At 42.8% G+C, this 18,612-nt stretch overlaps 1 protein-coding gene across 3 annotated transcripts in view; it reads right to left on the bottom strand.

Annotated features, from left to right (window-relative positions):
* The window catches only part of LOC308120301 (regulator of G-protein signaling 6-like), a 62,963-nt gene that overhangs the window by 12,728 nt on the left and 31,623 nt on the right, over window positions 1–18,612 (bottom strand). For 2 of the 3 annotated variants that reach the window (XM_080480817.1, XM_080480818.1), the window contains exons 3-7: window positions 5,306–5,405; window positions 3,605–3,655; window positions 3,402–3,508; window positions 1,811–1,862; window positions 1,298–1,362 (exon numbers count right to left, since the gene is read on the bottom strand). In XM_080480817.1, coding sequence (XP_080336943.1) covers window positions 1,298–1,362; window positions 1,811–1,862; window positions 3,402–3,508; window positions 3,605–3,655; window positions 5,306–5,405 — 375 coding nt within the window. Of the gene's footprint in view, window positions 1–1,297; window positions 1,363–1,810; window positions 1,863–3,401; window positions 3,509–3,595; window positions 3,656–5,305; window positions 5,406–18,612 lie in introns of all 3 variants that reach the window. The other variant, XM_080480816.1, reaches the window with a different exon arrangement.

Genomic DNA, 18,612 nt, shown 5'->3' with positions numbered 1-18,612 from the left:
TACAATCTCAACATAAAGCCATTTTTAGTAATACTTTCTGGTGCAAAATACAATGAAATGTTCAGAAAACCTATCCTGTAGTTGTTGCATTTTGCATGTATTTATTTTTGCACATATGCCCATAAATCTACAAATGAAGCTCAATTAAGGCCACGCAGTCATCCGTCGTGGATTCTACTATGTGACCTTGTTACAAACAGAGAAAAACTAACCAGCATGAGCAGGCAATGAGGCCTGCAGGCAGAACGTGGCCTGGATAGGAGCGAGGAGGAAGTGGACTGGACAATAGTTGCAGCGTCATTTAGAATATTGGAGAGCGTTGCATTCCTGCTGCGTAATATCCAGAGATCAGCGCTGCCATGATGCTCCTCTGGAGACTATATCGATCTGATGATGCCAAGCAGTGCTAGGGATTGTTTTGTTTACATTTCAGACTCTGTCTTTGACTTTAATGGTTGTCCGGAAAAAAGTTATTTACCTTTGACAATCTGATCGTGTTTCTTTCACTTCCTGATGGATGTCTTTGGATTTGTTTTTTTTCTCAGATCTTATTACAGCGAGCATACTGGATATTAATTTGAACAACAATTTATCCTTAACTAATGACTAATGCTTCACTGAACTGACTGGAGGTTTCATTTGATTCATACTCAAAAAAAAAACTTTTTATAGAAAAGGTTTCAATTTAATGCTTATTTGAAATATAAGATCAGCAACTTTTGTAAATGATACTTTGCACTAAAGCTTATTTTATAATCGTAGATTTTTCGTCCTGCATTAAACTGGAATTGAGTTCTATAAATAGGTCGCTTTGTATGTAATCGCATCGTTTTTAGATTTTCATTTCAGAGCAGCAACATTTTGAAGAAAATGTCCAGAAATGCTCAAAATGATGTCGTTTTTATGTTTGGCCACTAGCAGGTGCTGCTGTTTGTTTTTGTATTGAAACGACACACTCTGAGGCTTGTTTTAAACCTTAACAATGGGAGTACACGGACATTCATATGGACATACGACTAAGTTAGATTGTTATTACGGTGACCACCAACCAGACTTTGTTGTTATGGTCCATCTACTGTGTGTTTGTGCAGAAAGCGAGGGCTGCAAAGGGGAAATGAAGTTGCATTTTAACTTGAGATCGTTGCCAATTGGGCCTAGAATAATCAGTTGAGGATGAAACTTCTTTCCCCTTGACCCTCAGATGTTCCTTGACCTTTGATGTTCAAAGATGTCCCCCCCCCCCTCCCCCCCAAACTGAACCGAAAGCTTCAACAAGCAAGAATCTGACTTCACTCACGGCCTCGTAGTCTGCCAGCTCGAGCCGGGCTTTGTTCTGCATGGTGCGCTTGCACAGGTAAATGGCTGCAGAGGAAAAGAAGAGACGAGTGAGACATGAAGAGGACACACTTTGTTTGCTCTGTGCCAACAAAAGATTTCTAATGGGTTGCACTCGTTTTTTTTTGATGGAAGGTCTCAGCTGTCTGAACTAACACTAATGAACGCCATACTGGAGCAGGCAGGCCGCGTGTGGTCTTTTGAAATAACAAGTCTCGGGTAAATGCCACACAGACAGCCAATCAGAGTCTGTCCCTCTATTTGGTGGGGCCAGTGTGGTCCTATGGGACTCTCTCCTGCAGGAGTGTGTGTGTGGGGGGGGGTCCTCGGGGGCAGATACGTTACAGGGAATGGCCCCGTGGATCAATAGCCAGTCGGTGTCAACAACAGATCTACAGAGCGAGCGGCTGAAGGGTTCAGAGAGTCGCCCCGGTCGGCGAAACACCCAAGAATTGACAGACAGCATGTGACTCACCATAGTCTGTGTTCTCGGGTTCCCAGCAGTTTGAAGGCCAGAAGTATGGAGACTGAGGGAAACAGAGGAAAACACATTTTGTTTACGAACGCATATGATTCTCTTGTCATTTTCTCTTGAGTTTATCAATAAAACTCTTATCGTACAGGAGAAGTCCCAGAACATAATTCTTCATGATGTCTGATGAGCTTCACACTAATATCTGTCTTGTTTTAATTTAAAAAAAAAAAATCAGGAATGCTTTTGTTCATTTGTGAGAAGAAAACATAACAAAAGGGGAAAAATGTCTGGTAAAAAACAACTTTTGAAACATTTTTAAAAACTTCCATTTGTAGTTATTATGTAATAGAAAGAAATTAAATTGATGTAATTTGAATATCCAAAGCAGCTTACAAGCATGAAAACAGTATTTATTTAGTCCATGCATTCTAATAACTGCCAATTGTAGGTATATAAAACGTGGGAATGAACGGGAAACTGAATTCAGCCAATGTGTGGTTGTGTTTGGGGGGGAAATGTGTAATATGAGTTGCAAACCTCAACTCATATTACACATTCAAAGTTCATTCTGAAGTCCATGAATAATAAATCAGTCCCATCCATCATGCATTCTTAATAAAGGGGCAGAATTAGACGTTATCCGGCACATTTTTCATGAGCGCCATTCCTCATGAAGGTAATTAGCCCGAGAGCGAGCGGGGGGGTGCTAGCGAAGGGTCGGTCGGTTGCGTTTGTTTTTAGCGTAATGAACGGCGGGGTGAACTCAGAGGGGAGCAGCTGATCTGTCAGACTTCCCATCGGCAGACAGACACAAACGGGGAGCGAGGGAATCTGTGACCAACAGCAGAGGAGAGTTGTCATTAAAAATCTCGGCCTTATATCCGTATTGGGGGGGGGGGCTATTTTTAGAGCGGCAAAACAAAAGCCGTCTTGTCAAGTCTTTTCTTGCAGGTGGATTGGAAACGCGCCGTGGACTCTCTGCGGCCGGGGATTGTGGTGACGTGGGCCTGTTGCATCACCACAACATCAGAGGGAATATTTTTAGCCCCGGCGAAATGAGCAAGCGTGACACGCGCTGCCCTCGCTGCACACACAATGATGGCTTTTAATCTTGAGGTGAAGATGAATGCATTCAGAGGTGGATGGAGGAGGAGGAGGAGGAGGAGGAGGAGGAGGAGGAGGAGGAGGAGGAGGAGGAATAAGAGCGGCGGCAAAAAAGTGCCGAGCCAGCGAGCGGCCAGCTCAGCTCTTCCCAAAAGGGAGCCTGTCTACTGTAGTTGGCCGGCCGGATTAAGATGCTAATGGCCCCGTCACAGTAATGAGTCAGCGCGGAGCCCATAGCCATCACAAGGACCTGTCAGAGTTCCTGCTGGACGAGCCCGAGCCCAAAAGAAAAGGAAAGAAACCGAACGCCCCGCTGACAAGCTGAACCGCCGGCCGCGCGGCCCGCCTCCCGCTCTGATGCATGGTCCAGGAGGGACGCTCAGCATCGACCTTGGTGGGATGAGTAATAGGCTTAGGAAGGATTGCTCTCATTAGTATCGCGCAATAAACACATCGCCCTGATGAAGTATCGTCACTCTCCCTGTACCTGGAAGCGATAGAGCGTCCCGTCGTCTTTCAGCGTGAGGACGTGGTCGGAGATGGGGAAGACGTAGCCGTGGGCGGCGATCAGGCTCCCCAGGTGGATGGCTTCGGCTGGCGGCGGGACGGGAGAGACACACGTTAGAAAGCCGGCTTCCCGTTTGGCTCTGCTGTCCTCACATGGACGGACTGAGTTCTCACCGGGCTTACCTGGATCCTCCGCCCAGAGGTTTTTCATCAGCCACTGAACAATGTCCGCTCCTGTTATTCAGAGAAAGACAGCCGGTCAAAGGTGGCGGCGTACAAAACGCTGCAATACATGAACACAACAGAGGGTTTGGATCTTTAAGCTGGAAACGTTTCAATTGTGCAAATCAAGACAAAATCGGTAAAGATTCTGCTTTTACTGTGACGGGCATTTCCTCATCTGACCCCCCCCCCCCCCAACAACTTTTATATGCCAACTTTAGAAAGAGATATTTTCTTGTACTTCTTCTTAGGTCATAAAGTAATTTCAGAATTTCTCTTTCTTTTTTTCCAACATGTTTGAGTTTCTAAACATTCACCTTGTATATTTCTTTTTGCTTTGCTGTTTAATAACTTCCTCCACCAACGCAGAGCTCACCCAGCTCCAAGTCTGATCTAATCTAAGAAATATTGCTCTCGTTGGAATACTCCTGTTTGCACGTTACTCATAGTGTTACTCTCAGGGCCTGTTTATACACCAATGGTTTCAAGTAACAACAATCCAACTTGGTCGTCAGTCCATTAGAACGTCTGTGCATTCACCTCTGTTAATGTTTACAATGTATTGTTGTCTACCCACGTGTGTGGTTTCATTACCTAAACAAACAACAGCACCCACTAGTGGCCCAACATAAAAACTACATCATTTTCAGCTTTTCTGCTATTTCCATGTAGTCAAATTATAATGCAAGAACGATGCGTTTTCACTTGAAATGTTGCGTAAACAGGATCCTTGTTGATCACCCACAAACCAGAAGTGCAATCGATTTGCTTGAGCGAGCGACCCAGCATAGTTTCTAGAAGATATTAATAAACCAGGCACAGGCCACATGTTTGATTTGATGAACAAACACATGACACTCGCCACCAAGCATTTATATTGCAATGCTTATTCAATTATTTCAATTTCAGATGGTGAACTAAATATTTCGGAGTGTTTGATTTCAAGGTCAAACTTGTCTCTCAAACCAATATGTTGACATTCGGAATCATCATTTCACACACAGCATCATTTCAACAGGTCTGCCTTCCTTTCTCTCCTCTTTCTGCTCCTGGACAGCAGCGCTCGGCTCGTCTTCGCGTTTGTCAGAGGCTGCAGAGGGAGATGGTGAGGCTGTCAGGCCTCGGGGAGCCGTGTGAAGGAGTGACTCAGAGAGAGAGAGAGAGAGAGAGAGAGAGAGAGAGAGAGAGAGAGAGGGAGCAACCCCCTCGTCCAAACACTGGTGACTCATTCCGCACACGGGCACAAACACAAAGCGGTACAGTGCGTCCACACACACACAGAGAGAGAGAGAGAGCGGAGAAGCAGGAGGAGGAGAGCGGATGAGAAGGGCAGCGTTACACCACAGGCTGTTTCCTCAATGACCAAGGTCTTATTGGCAAAGACATCGTCCGCCTCAAACCACAGCAGCAGCAATTTAAATGAGGCAAAAAAAGGTCACACTTGCTTTACTAAAGTCTGACTTCATGTTTTCGCCCAGTCCCCTCGCCGGCTCTGGCAAAGTGCAGCCGATGGACATGTGCAATCACAAGCAGCTATTTACTGCGCGCGCGCGCGCACGCACGCACGCACGCACGCACGCACGCACGCACGCACGCACGCACGCACGCACGCACGCACGCACGCACACACACACACACACACACCTGAAGCCAAATACCAACCTGACACCACACTGGGGATCTTGGAGAGAAAGCTCTTGACGGTGCGCACAGGTACGCCTCCTGCCTTCTCATCCTGTATTCGAGTGACGATGTCTTCGATCTGTTTGGGAGGCGAGACGGAGGAAGTTTAATTCAGACCGACGACGTAACGGTGAAAGTTAGAAGGAATCACTTTTCGGCTCGTAAAACACATTATCGTCTGACAAAGCCGATTTGTGTGGACGTCCATCCACCAGATGTACGTATGACTCACTTGTGCCTCTGTTTTGTTCTGAAGTAACGAACACGCCAGAGTTTTGGGGGTTTTAAAGCAACTGAATGTTTCAATTTATCTTCATATTTTAGCTTCACTTCCACCACCAGATTTAACCATCTCAGGTTAAATATGCACATTTTCTTATATTCTTCACATTATAAAAGACTCTTGATCCTTTGGCAATAAAAAGCATCAACTCATGCCAGTTAGACGCAGTCACAATATGAATCCTATCACAATTTCTATTTGTATTACACATTTACGGTACATTTTTCTATAATAGAGTTTTACCATCCATTCATTTCTTTTTTCATTCTTCTTTTTTTTACAATTTCAATATTAATCTGCTGCAGACTTGTCAAAACATACTACAAAATGCAGTTACATACAAAAAAGATAGATAGATAGACACATACACACAACCACACATACATACATACATACATACATACATACATACATACATACATACATACATACATACATACATACATACATACATACATACATACATACATACATACATACATACATACATACATACATACATACATACATACATACATACATAAAAATAAACATATATAAATGTCTATAGGTAAAAGAAATAATCTATATCAAAGTATAGACACACCTGTGGAGACAAACATTATATACATACAGGCATCCAACACATTTCTAATTCAACATGTCTGAAGGGGTTGGGAAGAAATAAAAGTTCTGCAATGTAATGTAAAGTGTAATGTACTTATACATTCCAATAAGTCCTATAGTTAAATTATTCTCCTTTATCAAGGAAAAGTTTCATTTTATTAATCATTTCTTTTAGGGCAAAACATTCCACTTAAAATTCACACAGCAATGGAGAGATTATTGATGAAACTCAGAGTTCAGTCCAAACACGTCTCGTTTCATTGGCGATCCAAGGTCGTAGGAGGCAGTGATGTTCTTCCCTCAAAGACAGAATTGTCTTTGGGTCTGAGGTCTGGGAGAATTGATGAGGTTTTTACACAGATTTGCACACTGGGGGGGGGGGGGGGTTATTTAGGTGTAACAAGGCCTGTGGTCAGAGGCTTCGGACAATTGAAAAAGCTGTCACTGCTATTCCCAGAGGCACAGATAAGAATCACACCTCGAGAAAGAGATAGAGCCCCGAACACATCACACATCAGCCACCTAAAATTAGTCCGACACAGCAGAACACATCCAGTGCAAAGGAGACACCCGGCACATTAACATCAGGAGATACACACACATACACACAGGTCAACGTGTCATTAAATGGAGAAAAATCTCATCCTCAGTCCTTGATTGTATCATTCATGAAAATATGTAGATGGACAATCATTTTAAACGTGATTTTTAAGCATAGAATTAAATCTTCTAGTTTAAAAGATAATTTCAGTCAATTAACACCGAATGAAATACACTGAAATTGAATTATCTTCCCTGGAAATGTATTTTACCCTTCATAAGGTTCTCACGTATTTATACACATTAAAAAATGACTCAAAAAACACCATAATCACTCATATTTCAACATTTCTTGTTTATTAACTCTCTAAATGGGCTTTAGATCAGATTTAGATTATCTACAGTCCTACAGCACAAGGTGATATTTACAAAAAAGTACACCAAACATGGTTCACTAGACTTAGAAATGAGTCAATCAACTTTAAAGACAGGAGAAGTTATAATGGAAGCCTCCATCGGGTCAAAGTCAAGGTTTATTATCAAGACAATGAATTGATTTCCTGACTTACATCCATAGATATGATACTGGAGATTTCATGCTCGTCCAAAATGTGCATTTAGAAGTTAACACTGATTTAATACACATATGAGCCAAAATGGGACCTGAGACAAGGAAACACTGGAACTGTAGCAGCTATTTTCGTACAAAATGTTATTTTAATTTGAATTCGTACACTGCCAACTGCTAATGTCTAATCTTGTGACATGTAAAACTTTGCGTAGCCATTTTCTAGGAAAACACAAAAACAAATGGGGATATGAGTGGACTTCTGTTCCTTGATTATCTTGAACTCAGGAGCAATGAAGGTCGGTTCTCGTTATTCACAACGCCTCAAGTGCAAATTCATTGTTTTTGCATTTTCGGCTCAGAAAAGTTTCGCATTTACATGACAACATTTTGAAAACATTGTAGTTTACATGTTGGGCCACTAGTGGGTGCTGCTGGTTGTTTTTGGAAAGAAACCAAGCTGAGTTTTCAACGGCCCCGGAGCACCGCGTTGTTGTGTAAAGAGGACCTGAAATATCTTGTAATTATCAAATGCGATTTCATAACAGATGAATTTGAATGTTACTTTTGATTTACTGGTAAAAACTCAACCTGAAACGAAGCAGTTCAAGTCTGTTCCTACACTCTTGTATCGAGCTGTGAGTGTTGCATTGATCGGTGGGCATGCTATTCCAAATCCTTCCATATACGTATATATAGAAAACAAGACTTTCAGACTTTCAGCGGCTGTGTTCCAGCAGATAACCAAGTGCAGCACAGTAACTGCTCGGGCTGTTGCGCAGCCTGTTAAATTCTTTATGGATCCCGGACCATCTGTCTGGTTGAGGCTGCACACTCAGATGCCCTCGCATGTGCACACTCACATGCATCTGCAGGACAACAAACACACGGCTGTAGCATGAGTGGTTCGTGGTTCGTGCCGTCCCAGCGCACCTCTGGACCCTCGTTTCCCTTCCTGCCTCCTTCATTCATCATTTAACACCGCCTGTCTGCGGGTGAACTCCTTCCACCGTGGCAGCCGGGCCGGCTGGAAAATGCTGAATAAAGATATTTGTGTTTACAGTTTGCTCCCTGTTAAAGCCACGCTTGGTTTCTCTTTAATGCATTTATGGCCCCATTTATGTGTTTAGAGTTTTGAGTGAATTAATGCCACCACAAACACTGAAACATTGAACGCAGGTCACCAGTTCAACACAGTGACACACACACATATTTCCACCTATAATAGTAACATGTATATTTATTCACAAGGCAAATACAGAGAGACTACAGGACATTTACGTAAGTCACCAATTTGCCTTAGAAATGCATGTTTTTACACCGTAGGTGAAAACCCACTCATGCACAGGGAGAACATGCAAAACCAACACAACAAGGCCCAAATATCCAACAATCAAACCAAATATATTCCTGCCAGAGGATGAGGGTGTAACCACTATACCTCTGCAGTATGGTACATGCAAATATATTCATTGAACCTCAAAGGAGAAAGGTTAAAGGTCAGCGCTCATCTAGACTCCATCTCAAGACATCGAATCAAGGCAGACGTCTGGTGTCATTCTGAAATTCAAGAACCACAACACAGTTCTTATAACATAAGAACTGTGTTGTGTTTCAGCCTTTCGACATAATATTTGATTGTCTGCACTGTGCACATAAAACCAAGCGTGTTTACATCGTAGGAAAGCAGTAATCAATAGTGTGTATCACATGGACATGTGGAGAAATATGTTTTTGGTCAACTTTCCATCAAATGCAAATGGAATATGTTCATACAGACTTTGAAAAGCCAATAGAAGCCCGTGTGGACTTGTTAAGTATTCCAGCTGGCTACACTGCAGACACCATGCACAGATTCCTGTCATCATCAGTGTCTTCAGCCGTTTGCACGTCTGGGTGATCGTTAATGTTGAGGAGCTGCGCAGAATGTATTGTCCACCAAGATTTGAAAGGGGAGTAAAAGAGAGAATGACACGTGCGTGCGTGCGTGCGTGCGTGCGTGCCTGCGTGTGTTTGTGTGTGTTTGTGTGTGTGTGTGCAGCAGAACGCTGTGGCACATTAACTCACACTATTACAATCAGAGGTAATCATCCTGCCTGGCACGGCTTTAAATGGATGATTCATAAACATGCCCCATAAATCCACCGCCAAGCCCGCTGATGTACATAACGCACATAATGCAGAGCCGAGATGAGAGAGAGAGACAATCGCACAGGAAGACAATTACCAATCTCTCACCATAGGCCTGAGAGAGTGTCTTGGCATGAATTATTGAACATCCACTATGGAGAATTACTGCTTGAAGAGCGTTGATAAATCTCTCGCAGGCGAAAGGGGGGGGGGGGGGTTGCAAACAAATCCTCGGTGTTTCAGGCTTGGCTTCGCCAACATGTGGACCCGAACTGTTTTACACGGGCGACGATCCGGACGGCGACGGATTAGCTCCGCGAAACACAACAATCGCTCTTCTGAAGACGAAGCATCAAAACAAACAGGCCAAGCTTAGAAATCAGCGACGCCTGATCCAACTGCGATGGACTCGTCCAATCCCCCCGAGACACAACAACATGGAGGGATTAAGTCCTTTTGTTCTCATGTAATGCTGGACCTTGGATGAATACAGAGGAACTCATTATCTCCCTATAGGACGACGCTGGGCTCCGCTCCACAGAGTGCACGTGGTCTCTCCGAGATGTACGGGCTATAATGGTGCTGCAGCGCCAGCTCGCCGTGGAGACTTTTTTTTTCTTTTTTCGAGAGGCCGCCGATGCCCGGGCCGCGTGCGATAACGGCACTTTGCTGTAAAACGATTATCAGGAGACGTCGTCCCGCGTGTGTCGCTGCTGTATGTTTGCATGCGTGTGAGTAAATCTGTGCGTGTTGTCATGTGCTATCTGAGAGCAGCACTAACGCTCTGTGTGGCACATGCAGGAGGCTCAAGGTCAAAGGGGTAGGTGTGGGAAGGGGGGGGGGGGGGGGGGGGGGATTGGACGGGGGCAGAAAACATGTGTTGCTTCATAGCGATTTCCTGTAGACTGACTCATGATGTGGATGGAAGATATCAAGAAATAAAACATTAATATATAAAACATGTAAAAAGTCTGGTAATACAATCTCTTTTTTTTACTCGTTTGGCTTTTCAAGTACTTCAGGGGTATCAAACTTATTTCAGTTCATTTCAGAGTATACGTGATGAAAATGTCTACATTTTCACAGAACCAAACAATCACTACTGAAAATACAGTCAAATGTCCAATAACATCTTTTATAGTTGTTGGATCGCGCATGTTTTTTCCAAGCTCACCCTGACTGCATGGCTTCAGGTCTCAGCTGTTCGCTACTCTTAAGAAATTTGTTTAAAAAGAAAAAGGTTTTCTTTGAAATTTATACAATATCCTTGGAGGTTTTGTTGGGCGGAGTGGAGCTGATTTTGGCCCACAGGCCTTATGTTTGACACCCCCGATCTGCGTGTTCACTTGTTTGTTTGTGAATTACATCCAAGTCATATTGTAACAGATTAATATTAATCACATCATATATTGTTAGCATTTCACAATAATATATCACATTCCTCTATTTACTTGTAATACTGTCTTCTTTTCTTATTGGCACTATACAATAACTACTGTTACTACTATTAAATACTTCCATGTGCGCATGATCATTTGATCCTACGTGCTATTGTCTTTGCTGCTGTGATAACAATTTCACACGCAGGATCAATAAAGTCTACATGTGAAAAATGATTAAAGCGATTGCAGCACACATTATTCATGATTTATTGCTCAAGACTGCTTTGCATGGGAGACACATCCTTTATATCTTTGACTACTACTGTCCTATGTGGTATTAACAAGTAGTTCCATGAATGTGCTGACTGACTAAATGAATTTGGCATTATAAAAACTGTATGTTGTACATACAACATATATCTAGTAGCTCCTATCAAACATTTTTGAATAAAAAAATTTTCACTGTTGTCAATTTACTGGAATTAATGAAGTAAAAGTCGCCACACGTGCTGTTGTCCAATAAAGGGTTAACAGCACATTTAGTCCTGTGTGTTTAAATACAATAGAAATCTTTTTTATACTCAACTTATCCCCTATTTGTTATGATTTAGACTCAAAAATCTTATAAAATTGTGGAAAAAAGGAAGCCAATAGCAGCAGTAAGCTTTTAAAAGTCTGAATCTGTAACTGGGAGGTCATGATATGAAATGTGTCCGTCTAAATGGGAACATCAGCGACATAAATAACTGTGAAGTGAATGTGAGAGTTAAGTGTGAAAACATCCACTTCTCCCATTAATTGAAACTCGGCGCCCAGTTCTGCTAAAAATGCCCACAGATGAGGCTATTAAAAACTGGCCCAGTCTCCACGAATGAGAGCAGCGCTGTTAAAAGATGGATCAGGCAGTAATAGTGCCATTAAAGATTCAGCAGTCATCAGAGGAGCGGGCTGAAACCCGTCGGCTGCCGTCCAGGTGACGGGAAGAGACGGAGATGAGACGCCCGACCAGCGTCACTTTGAAATCTGTCATAAAAGCAGCAAAAGGGGCTGGATATGAGAGCAAATCACGTTCAAAAGCAAAGATTTTTATCTGAATTGACGCAGTAAATGAATTAATGTGGCTCTGATGAAACTCCTTTGTTCACTTGATCGTGATCATTTTACTTCTAATGCACATCTTGTAAATAAATGTGTTCCACGTTGATTCTTCATATTCAGGAGTAGAAAGGTCTTTCATGGTTAAAAACAACAAAACGGTAATCGCCGCCTGTGTGTCATTCTAAATCAATAAATACCAGGGGAAAATTCTTGTATTATTTCATGTATTAGAGCTTCAATGATTTTTCTTTGAACTACAACCTGTTTCCAAATATGCAGGAAGTATCTTGTTTTCATTCCGCAAAAATATGATTTATTTATTTATTTTTTACATCCTTTCTTTCCTTCTTTATGAAGATGCACAGCTTTTGTGCTTCTTTTCTTCATTAAGTTCACATAAGCGTTGACTAAAGTCTTCAACCAGGGACTGTAATGTGTTTATTTCACAGCTCACACATGTGATGTTTTTCAATTATTTTAATGTCATCTTCAACAATTTTACAATCAAAAATGATAAAGATAATATAGAATAAAATGTGATTATGTCCTGAGAAAACCCTCCTTTTACCGTCCCCTGCTCGTTTCCCTGTGCTCTGTGGGGGGGCACAACGGCCTTAAAAGTTACAGGATCAGTTTAAACAAGTGTCGAATTCCACCGAGGACCTGAAAATATTTGCCCTCATTATAAGAGTCAATACCTCACTCGGACGCTCAACACTGCAGAGTCGGGGAAAAAATATGAATATGAATAAATCTTCGAAAATGATTATTCAGTGTGTGACCTTAGCGCGGACGCACGATGTATTCACAGATGAATGAAACTCGCATGGCGAAGGTTTTTCATCTTCAGAAAGGTTAGAATTTCTAATCTGATTTAATTCCCACCGCAGATGTGTTGGAGGTCATCGTATCGAGCTCTCCTTCGGACGCTCGTCAAAAGTCAGCACACGTCCGGCTGCACACTAAGGAACTCTCTGCTGCATGAAAGGAAACTAATAGTTGTTTTTCTTTCATGGAGGCATAAAGATGAAACATGATTACATGTAGACTTGATTAAATCGAGAATTCTTAACAACTTTTAGTCCACCAGCTGCTTTTGCGCTTCCGATTCGCCTCCAGTCTGTTTCTGTCTCAGTTCACTTCGGTCTTGATGATCCGACTTCGTTTTGCTCCACTTTTCATGTGAGCTGCTGCGTTCGTCACTTCATTACTCGCCTTTCAAACGCGGCGGAACAACGCTTTGTTTGTATTGTTTGGCTTTGGAGCCTCTGCAGGGTGTCGGTGCTTTGTCTTGTTTTAAAGTTAAAACAGCTGCAGTCACGCGCACACACGCACACGCACACGCACACGCACACGCACACACACACGCACACGCACACGCACACACACACACACACACACACACACACGCACACACACACACACACCACTGATCTTTTTTCTGATCTGCTGCTAATAACCAAAACAAAACCTCATATCGACAATACTGGTATACCACCAATATTTTTGAACAAAGGTCTAATGTGTGAGTTTGACCTGAAGCTTATGTGCTACGATAAAGTTAAAAGCTTTTTCTTTCAAGCGAGAGTGCTTTAAAAGATAAAGGTGCGGAGCATTAACATCAGCATCAGTAATCACATAATTAAAGTAAAAGTAGTTTTGCTGACCAACAGGATATAAAAAATCAATATCCTGATAATTTTATGAATAAAAACACACTGGCCTCTAAAATAGTAACTACAATGTAATTACTGGAATTTGTACTATGTATATGAAGACATTATAATTATTATTATTATTATTATTATTATTATTATTATTATTATTATTATTATTATTATTATTATTATTATTATTACCACAATAGAACAAAGGCTCAGTCTTTAGCAAAGATGCTGTTGTTATTATGGTTAAAAAGCTATTTCTCAGCTGCCTCTCCATGACTGTTATTTGCCAATACATACAACATATTTCCTGTGTTGTACCGCAAACTTGAACTTTGACATATAATCTCCTAGAATTCCCATTGATTTTCTGTATTTGTTTCAATGACTTTCCTCCACATGATTGTGCAGGAGGGGGCTCAGGGCTCCATTCAATCACTCAACGGTAAGAAAATGAACATGGAAGCAGTTCCGTTTTCATAAAACATCATCTAAAGTAACAAATATTTTCATTGGAATACCCTATATTTGCGTTTGATGTTACTCACGGTGTTATTCTTTGTAAATCACCTGTTAAACGATAAATTAAAGCCTATGTATTTGCGTGAGTGCGCAATTTAACACATAATGCATGTTTTTAGTAAATCAGGCCCAAGCTTCTGGAAAATGCTCCGACTGTGTCTCGGTGAAAACGCGAGAAAACAAACTTCTCAAAAACACTCCATCTATCTGTAAACAGAGGAAATTCTGCTACCTCGCATATAGTTGAGAGTCACCCGTAATAACAATCCGACTTTGTCATCTGTCCAAACGAATGTCTGTGTTCTCCCATTGTCAATGTTTATAGCGTATTGTTCTCTGCACATGCGCGTGTGTGGTTTCACGACAAAAACAAGCAACAGCTCCTACTAGTGGCCCAACATGAAAAGTACAAATCATTTCCGTAAGACATTGTTTTGAAAACATTGCTGTGTCTGAACCGTTCTGAAACGAAAACGTTGTGTAAACGAGGTCTCAGGCTCTCGCCTGATAAAGAGCATGAAGAAATGCAGCCAGCTTGTTCTGAACATCAGAATTATCTTGGACTGAATTTCTAACCGTTACAAAATGCACAACTCATGTTGATGAAAAGTAACTCCAAAGAATAGAACCTGTCATACAATTCTTCTCCGGGTGCTACTTTGACCTCGACGCCATACTGGGTGCATAATTAATCGAGTTCCAGCTGGCGTGTGCTGCCCTGGGGAAGGAGGTGAGAATAAGCCCCCCCCCCCCACCTTCCTTTCTCCGCTGCCACTTCTCCTACCAGCCTCCATCACCATCCAACTCTCTTAGCATGCCATGTCATGATGAGGAAGCTTTGAGAGCCTCTCTGCTGGATGTGCCACCCGGGTGGGGATAGGAGGGGGGGGGTTAGCGGCTGCTGACAGTGGAGGAGGCTGGAAAAGCCCTGCCAAGGCAAGTGTGACGGGTGGAAACTTGGACCGCTTCTGCAGCGAATGTGTGAATGAAACGCGTTCGCATGGAGCCGACACTTTGCCCGTGTACACTGGTGTGTGCAGCGGGAAACACACAAACAACATAAACAGTTGCGGCGGCACCCCTTCATTACCAAAATCACCTGCTACGTCTAATATTGCATTTCAGAGGCACCGAGCAAGTCCTGAAAGAGACATATTCAATGATGCATCTCTGCTCTAAATTACCATCTCCACAGGAAGGCCCTGCAGGGGAAGCCTTTTCTCTTCTGCAATAAACAACTGTTTTTCCCATCAGGTCCTGCAAGTGAGAAAAAAAAAAAAAAAGGCTTTTTACACACCAGTGAAGCCATTTCCCCCTCTGCCAATAGCTTTCATATGTAATCCCTGCAATCATTAGTGCGATGGATTGTAAATTCACTGAAGTTAATTGTAGAGAGAATGAATTCTATTCACTCTCTCTTGGTTTTGTGTGGAGAAAAGCCTCTAGAAAGATAAAAGTGAACTCCAGTAGCTCGAATAAGAGGTCGCAAATTAAATCTGGTCCAACATTTTGACATTTTGACCCTTGAAAAGTGCAAAAAAATATAAGGAAAACCTGAGTTTTTCAAATTCCCACCATTGGTCGTCTATTTGAGAGTAGTAGCCTTCTTATCGCTGGCAAAGTAGCATCAGCATACCGCAAGGGTGAATTCCATGAAAAAGTGCACAGTGGGCTGCAGAAGAAAAACAGTGTGGCCGACAGGATTTCAGATCTTTCAGCAGATTTTCCCCAATGAAGCCCGAAAGGAAGTTGTTTCCGAACAGCTCGCTGTGTTTTGCACCAGGAGGCATCGTTGAAAAAAACATAATGTTGAAATTGTACATTCTATTTAACACAATTTCAACAACAAAAAAAACCAACCCAAATAGCTAAATAAGTGTAGACTACTCATTACAAACCCGTACCTGTGAAGAAGAAAATGCTCACAGGAGAATTGGGGCAAACACTGCGAAGCTTTCAGGAGTTGAAGGGCCAACAATCAGCGTAATGAGGTTGGGGGCCTCTCGACATGCCTGGAATTCAAACCAGTGACCCTCTGAACATGCTTCACGAAACTTCTAGGTGTTTTGCCATACTGCCCCAGTGTACGCATACATTTTTACAACAAGTGGGAGATTTTGGCTTTTGCAGACAAAAGATAAGCATTTAGGAGAAAACGTTGACGGTTGTCAAAAATCCGTCGTCTCTTGTTGGAAATTCAAGAAAAATTAAACTGATTAGATATGGCAAGATTTTGGCAGTCTCGTGAGTTACTTACTTTGTCATGTGGATTTCAGAAACTTATGACTACAAGTTTCACTGTCCGCTCTCAAAGTCCACAGACAGGATCCATCAGGACAATAACATTGAAGTATGTGGCGTTCAAGGTCGGGGCTGGATAATGTACAGTGTAAACAAGGCTTCTGCTGCCATAACTCCACAGGGTTGGCCTCTTTTGCCTCTCACCCACGTTACAATCTGTCAACTTGTTTGGTCGTCTTTATTATTGCATCGTGTCCTGTTGCAATCGCATTGGTTGCTGTAGCTGGTAGTGACAGTGACATTGGCCATCATCATCTCCCTCGCACTGCAAAACCACTAATTCTAATCTGCTATGGCAGATATTGTCCAAATTTCCCATATTCTGTGTGAATCCAGCTAAATTGAGTGTGTGGACACAATGAGACAGACTCAAACGCCACGTTTTGTCTTAAAGCAGGTCAACAGGACTTGGTCAAATGTTTTTGGAAAAGGTGTTGCTCCTCATCCAAAGTGGCTTCATCAGTCCATACTATTGACGTGGCCAGTCGGTCTTACTAAATAACACAGGACTCAGGTATTTACTCTCTTTGTGTCTGTCACTAAAGAGTTCATGTTATTGGAGCAGGTTGCTCAGGTCGTGGCTCTTTGACGCGCTGTTGTGTTTAAGATCTTCATTGTGGTTGGTGGAGTTACATCAGTTGACGTGGGGTTGAAATAAGGTCACGGGTGATTGATCATGAATTTCTGAAGCTGAATTAGTGAATCTGTTTGACAGAGAGAAGAGAACCATGTTGTAAATGGTTGTGACGTAAACCTCCTCTGTTAAGAGACGAATCGTCCACTTTCTTACTATTCTCTCGAACCATCTGTCTTCTCTGTCCAAAATGTGGCGTGCCTTGAGGTGGGAATAGACAGCTGAGTTTCCTGCTAATAACAACAGCTTGAGTCTCTGTCAGCTTCATTTATTTATATCTTGAAAGCAAGTCGATGAAGTACACGATAACATTGTTAATTGCTGACGTATGTTACAGCGATCCGTCATCCCCGACTCAGTGGACAGCGAGAACCGTGCAGTCAAAGTACAGTAACTCATACCCGTGTGTGGGAGAGTCAACTACATTCAATTTGACAATCTTGGTTAAAATAAAAAGACTTCATGTTTTCTCACGGATGAGAAGCAGCAATACGGAGCAATCTGTGATCCTGTCAGTAAAGATCTCCGTAACTCACTGCAGCAAAGAGCTGTCACGTCCACATCTGCTCCTGTAAACTAACTCCAGCAATTAAGTCCTGATCATCAGAAACATTCTTTTCTGCAGTCTGGCGTGGGCAGTCGGATCCACGTGTAATTTAATCACATACCCAACATTAGCAGTCTCTTCGGCTTAAGTGGCCACAACACAATGGAGGCCCTGTGTTGACAAAAAAGACCCAGAGGTATACAAGACCATATGAAGAGTCCAATTAGCTGCTGCTTGATTGTCCGTCCAGCTGGATGCTCAGCAGGGGGGGGGGGGACACACGCCGAGATCTTAGAAGTATCTGACTGCGAAGCTACGCTCAGCTTTGATCCAATCAGGCCCATATGTTGGGACGGAGGGTGTTGATGAGGATGTTCGCCACATGTACGGGCCAGCGGAGGATATCCTCATGGCGGCAGGACGGGTTCATGTGTGCGTGAGTTTGTGTCTGCAACACTGGTGGCAAGAGGAGCAAGGCAATTAAAAGTTAGTGGAGTTCGGCTCCAGTGTCGGGCGTCATGCCAGCCCGGCTAAATTACAATTACAGACTGAACTCTTTGGATGGAGGGGATAATCTTACTGTCAATGCTCTCTGACTCTGTCCTTTTCTTTGAAAGAAGACTTTAACAAGCTTCTTTCCTTCCACTCAATATGAAACGAGACGCTGGGAAATCAAACCCTCCCCTCCCGAGCTGGATGTTTACCACAGGCTGCACTCGAGCCCACCACAGACCACAGTGACTCATCAAGTCACCTTCCTGCTGATGAGACTCAAGGAGGACAGAAAAAGATCCCCCCCCCCCCCCCCCCCCCCCCAATCCCCTCTCTCGTAAAGGTCTGTTGTTAGATACTTCACAGGTTGCTAAGGGTTTGAGTGCAGGGAAAACAGGAGTCTGCTGCTCCTCCTGAACAGATAGTCCACTCTAAAACAGAGTGGCCCGCTCTGATACCGGGGGGCTACTTTTAAAACAGGCACAGTGTGAAATGGAGAGCAGCACAAGCCATGGTTAT

Source organism: Lipophrys pholis (assembly GCF_963383615.2).
Source record: "Lipophrys pholis genome assembly, chromosome: 14".
NCBI classification, from domain to species: domain Eukaryota; kingdom Metazoa; phylum Chordata; class Actinopteri; order Blenniiformes; family Blenniidae; genus Lipophrys; species Lipophrys pholis.
Note: the sequence above shows the minus strand (reverse complement) of the source record. Positions and strands in the feature narration are given on the sequence as shown.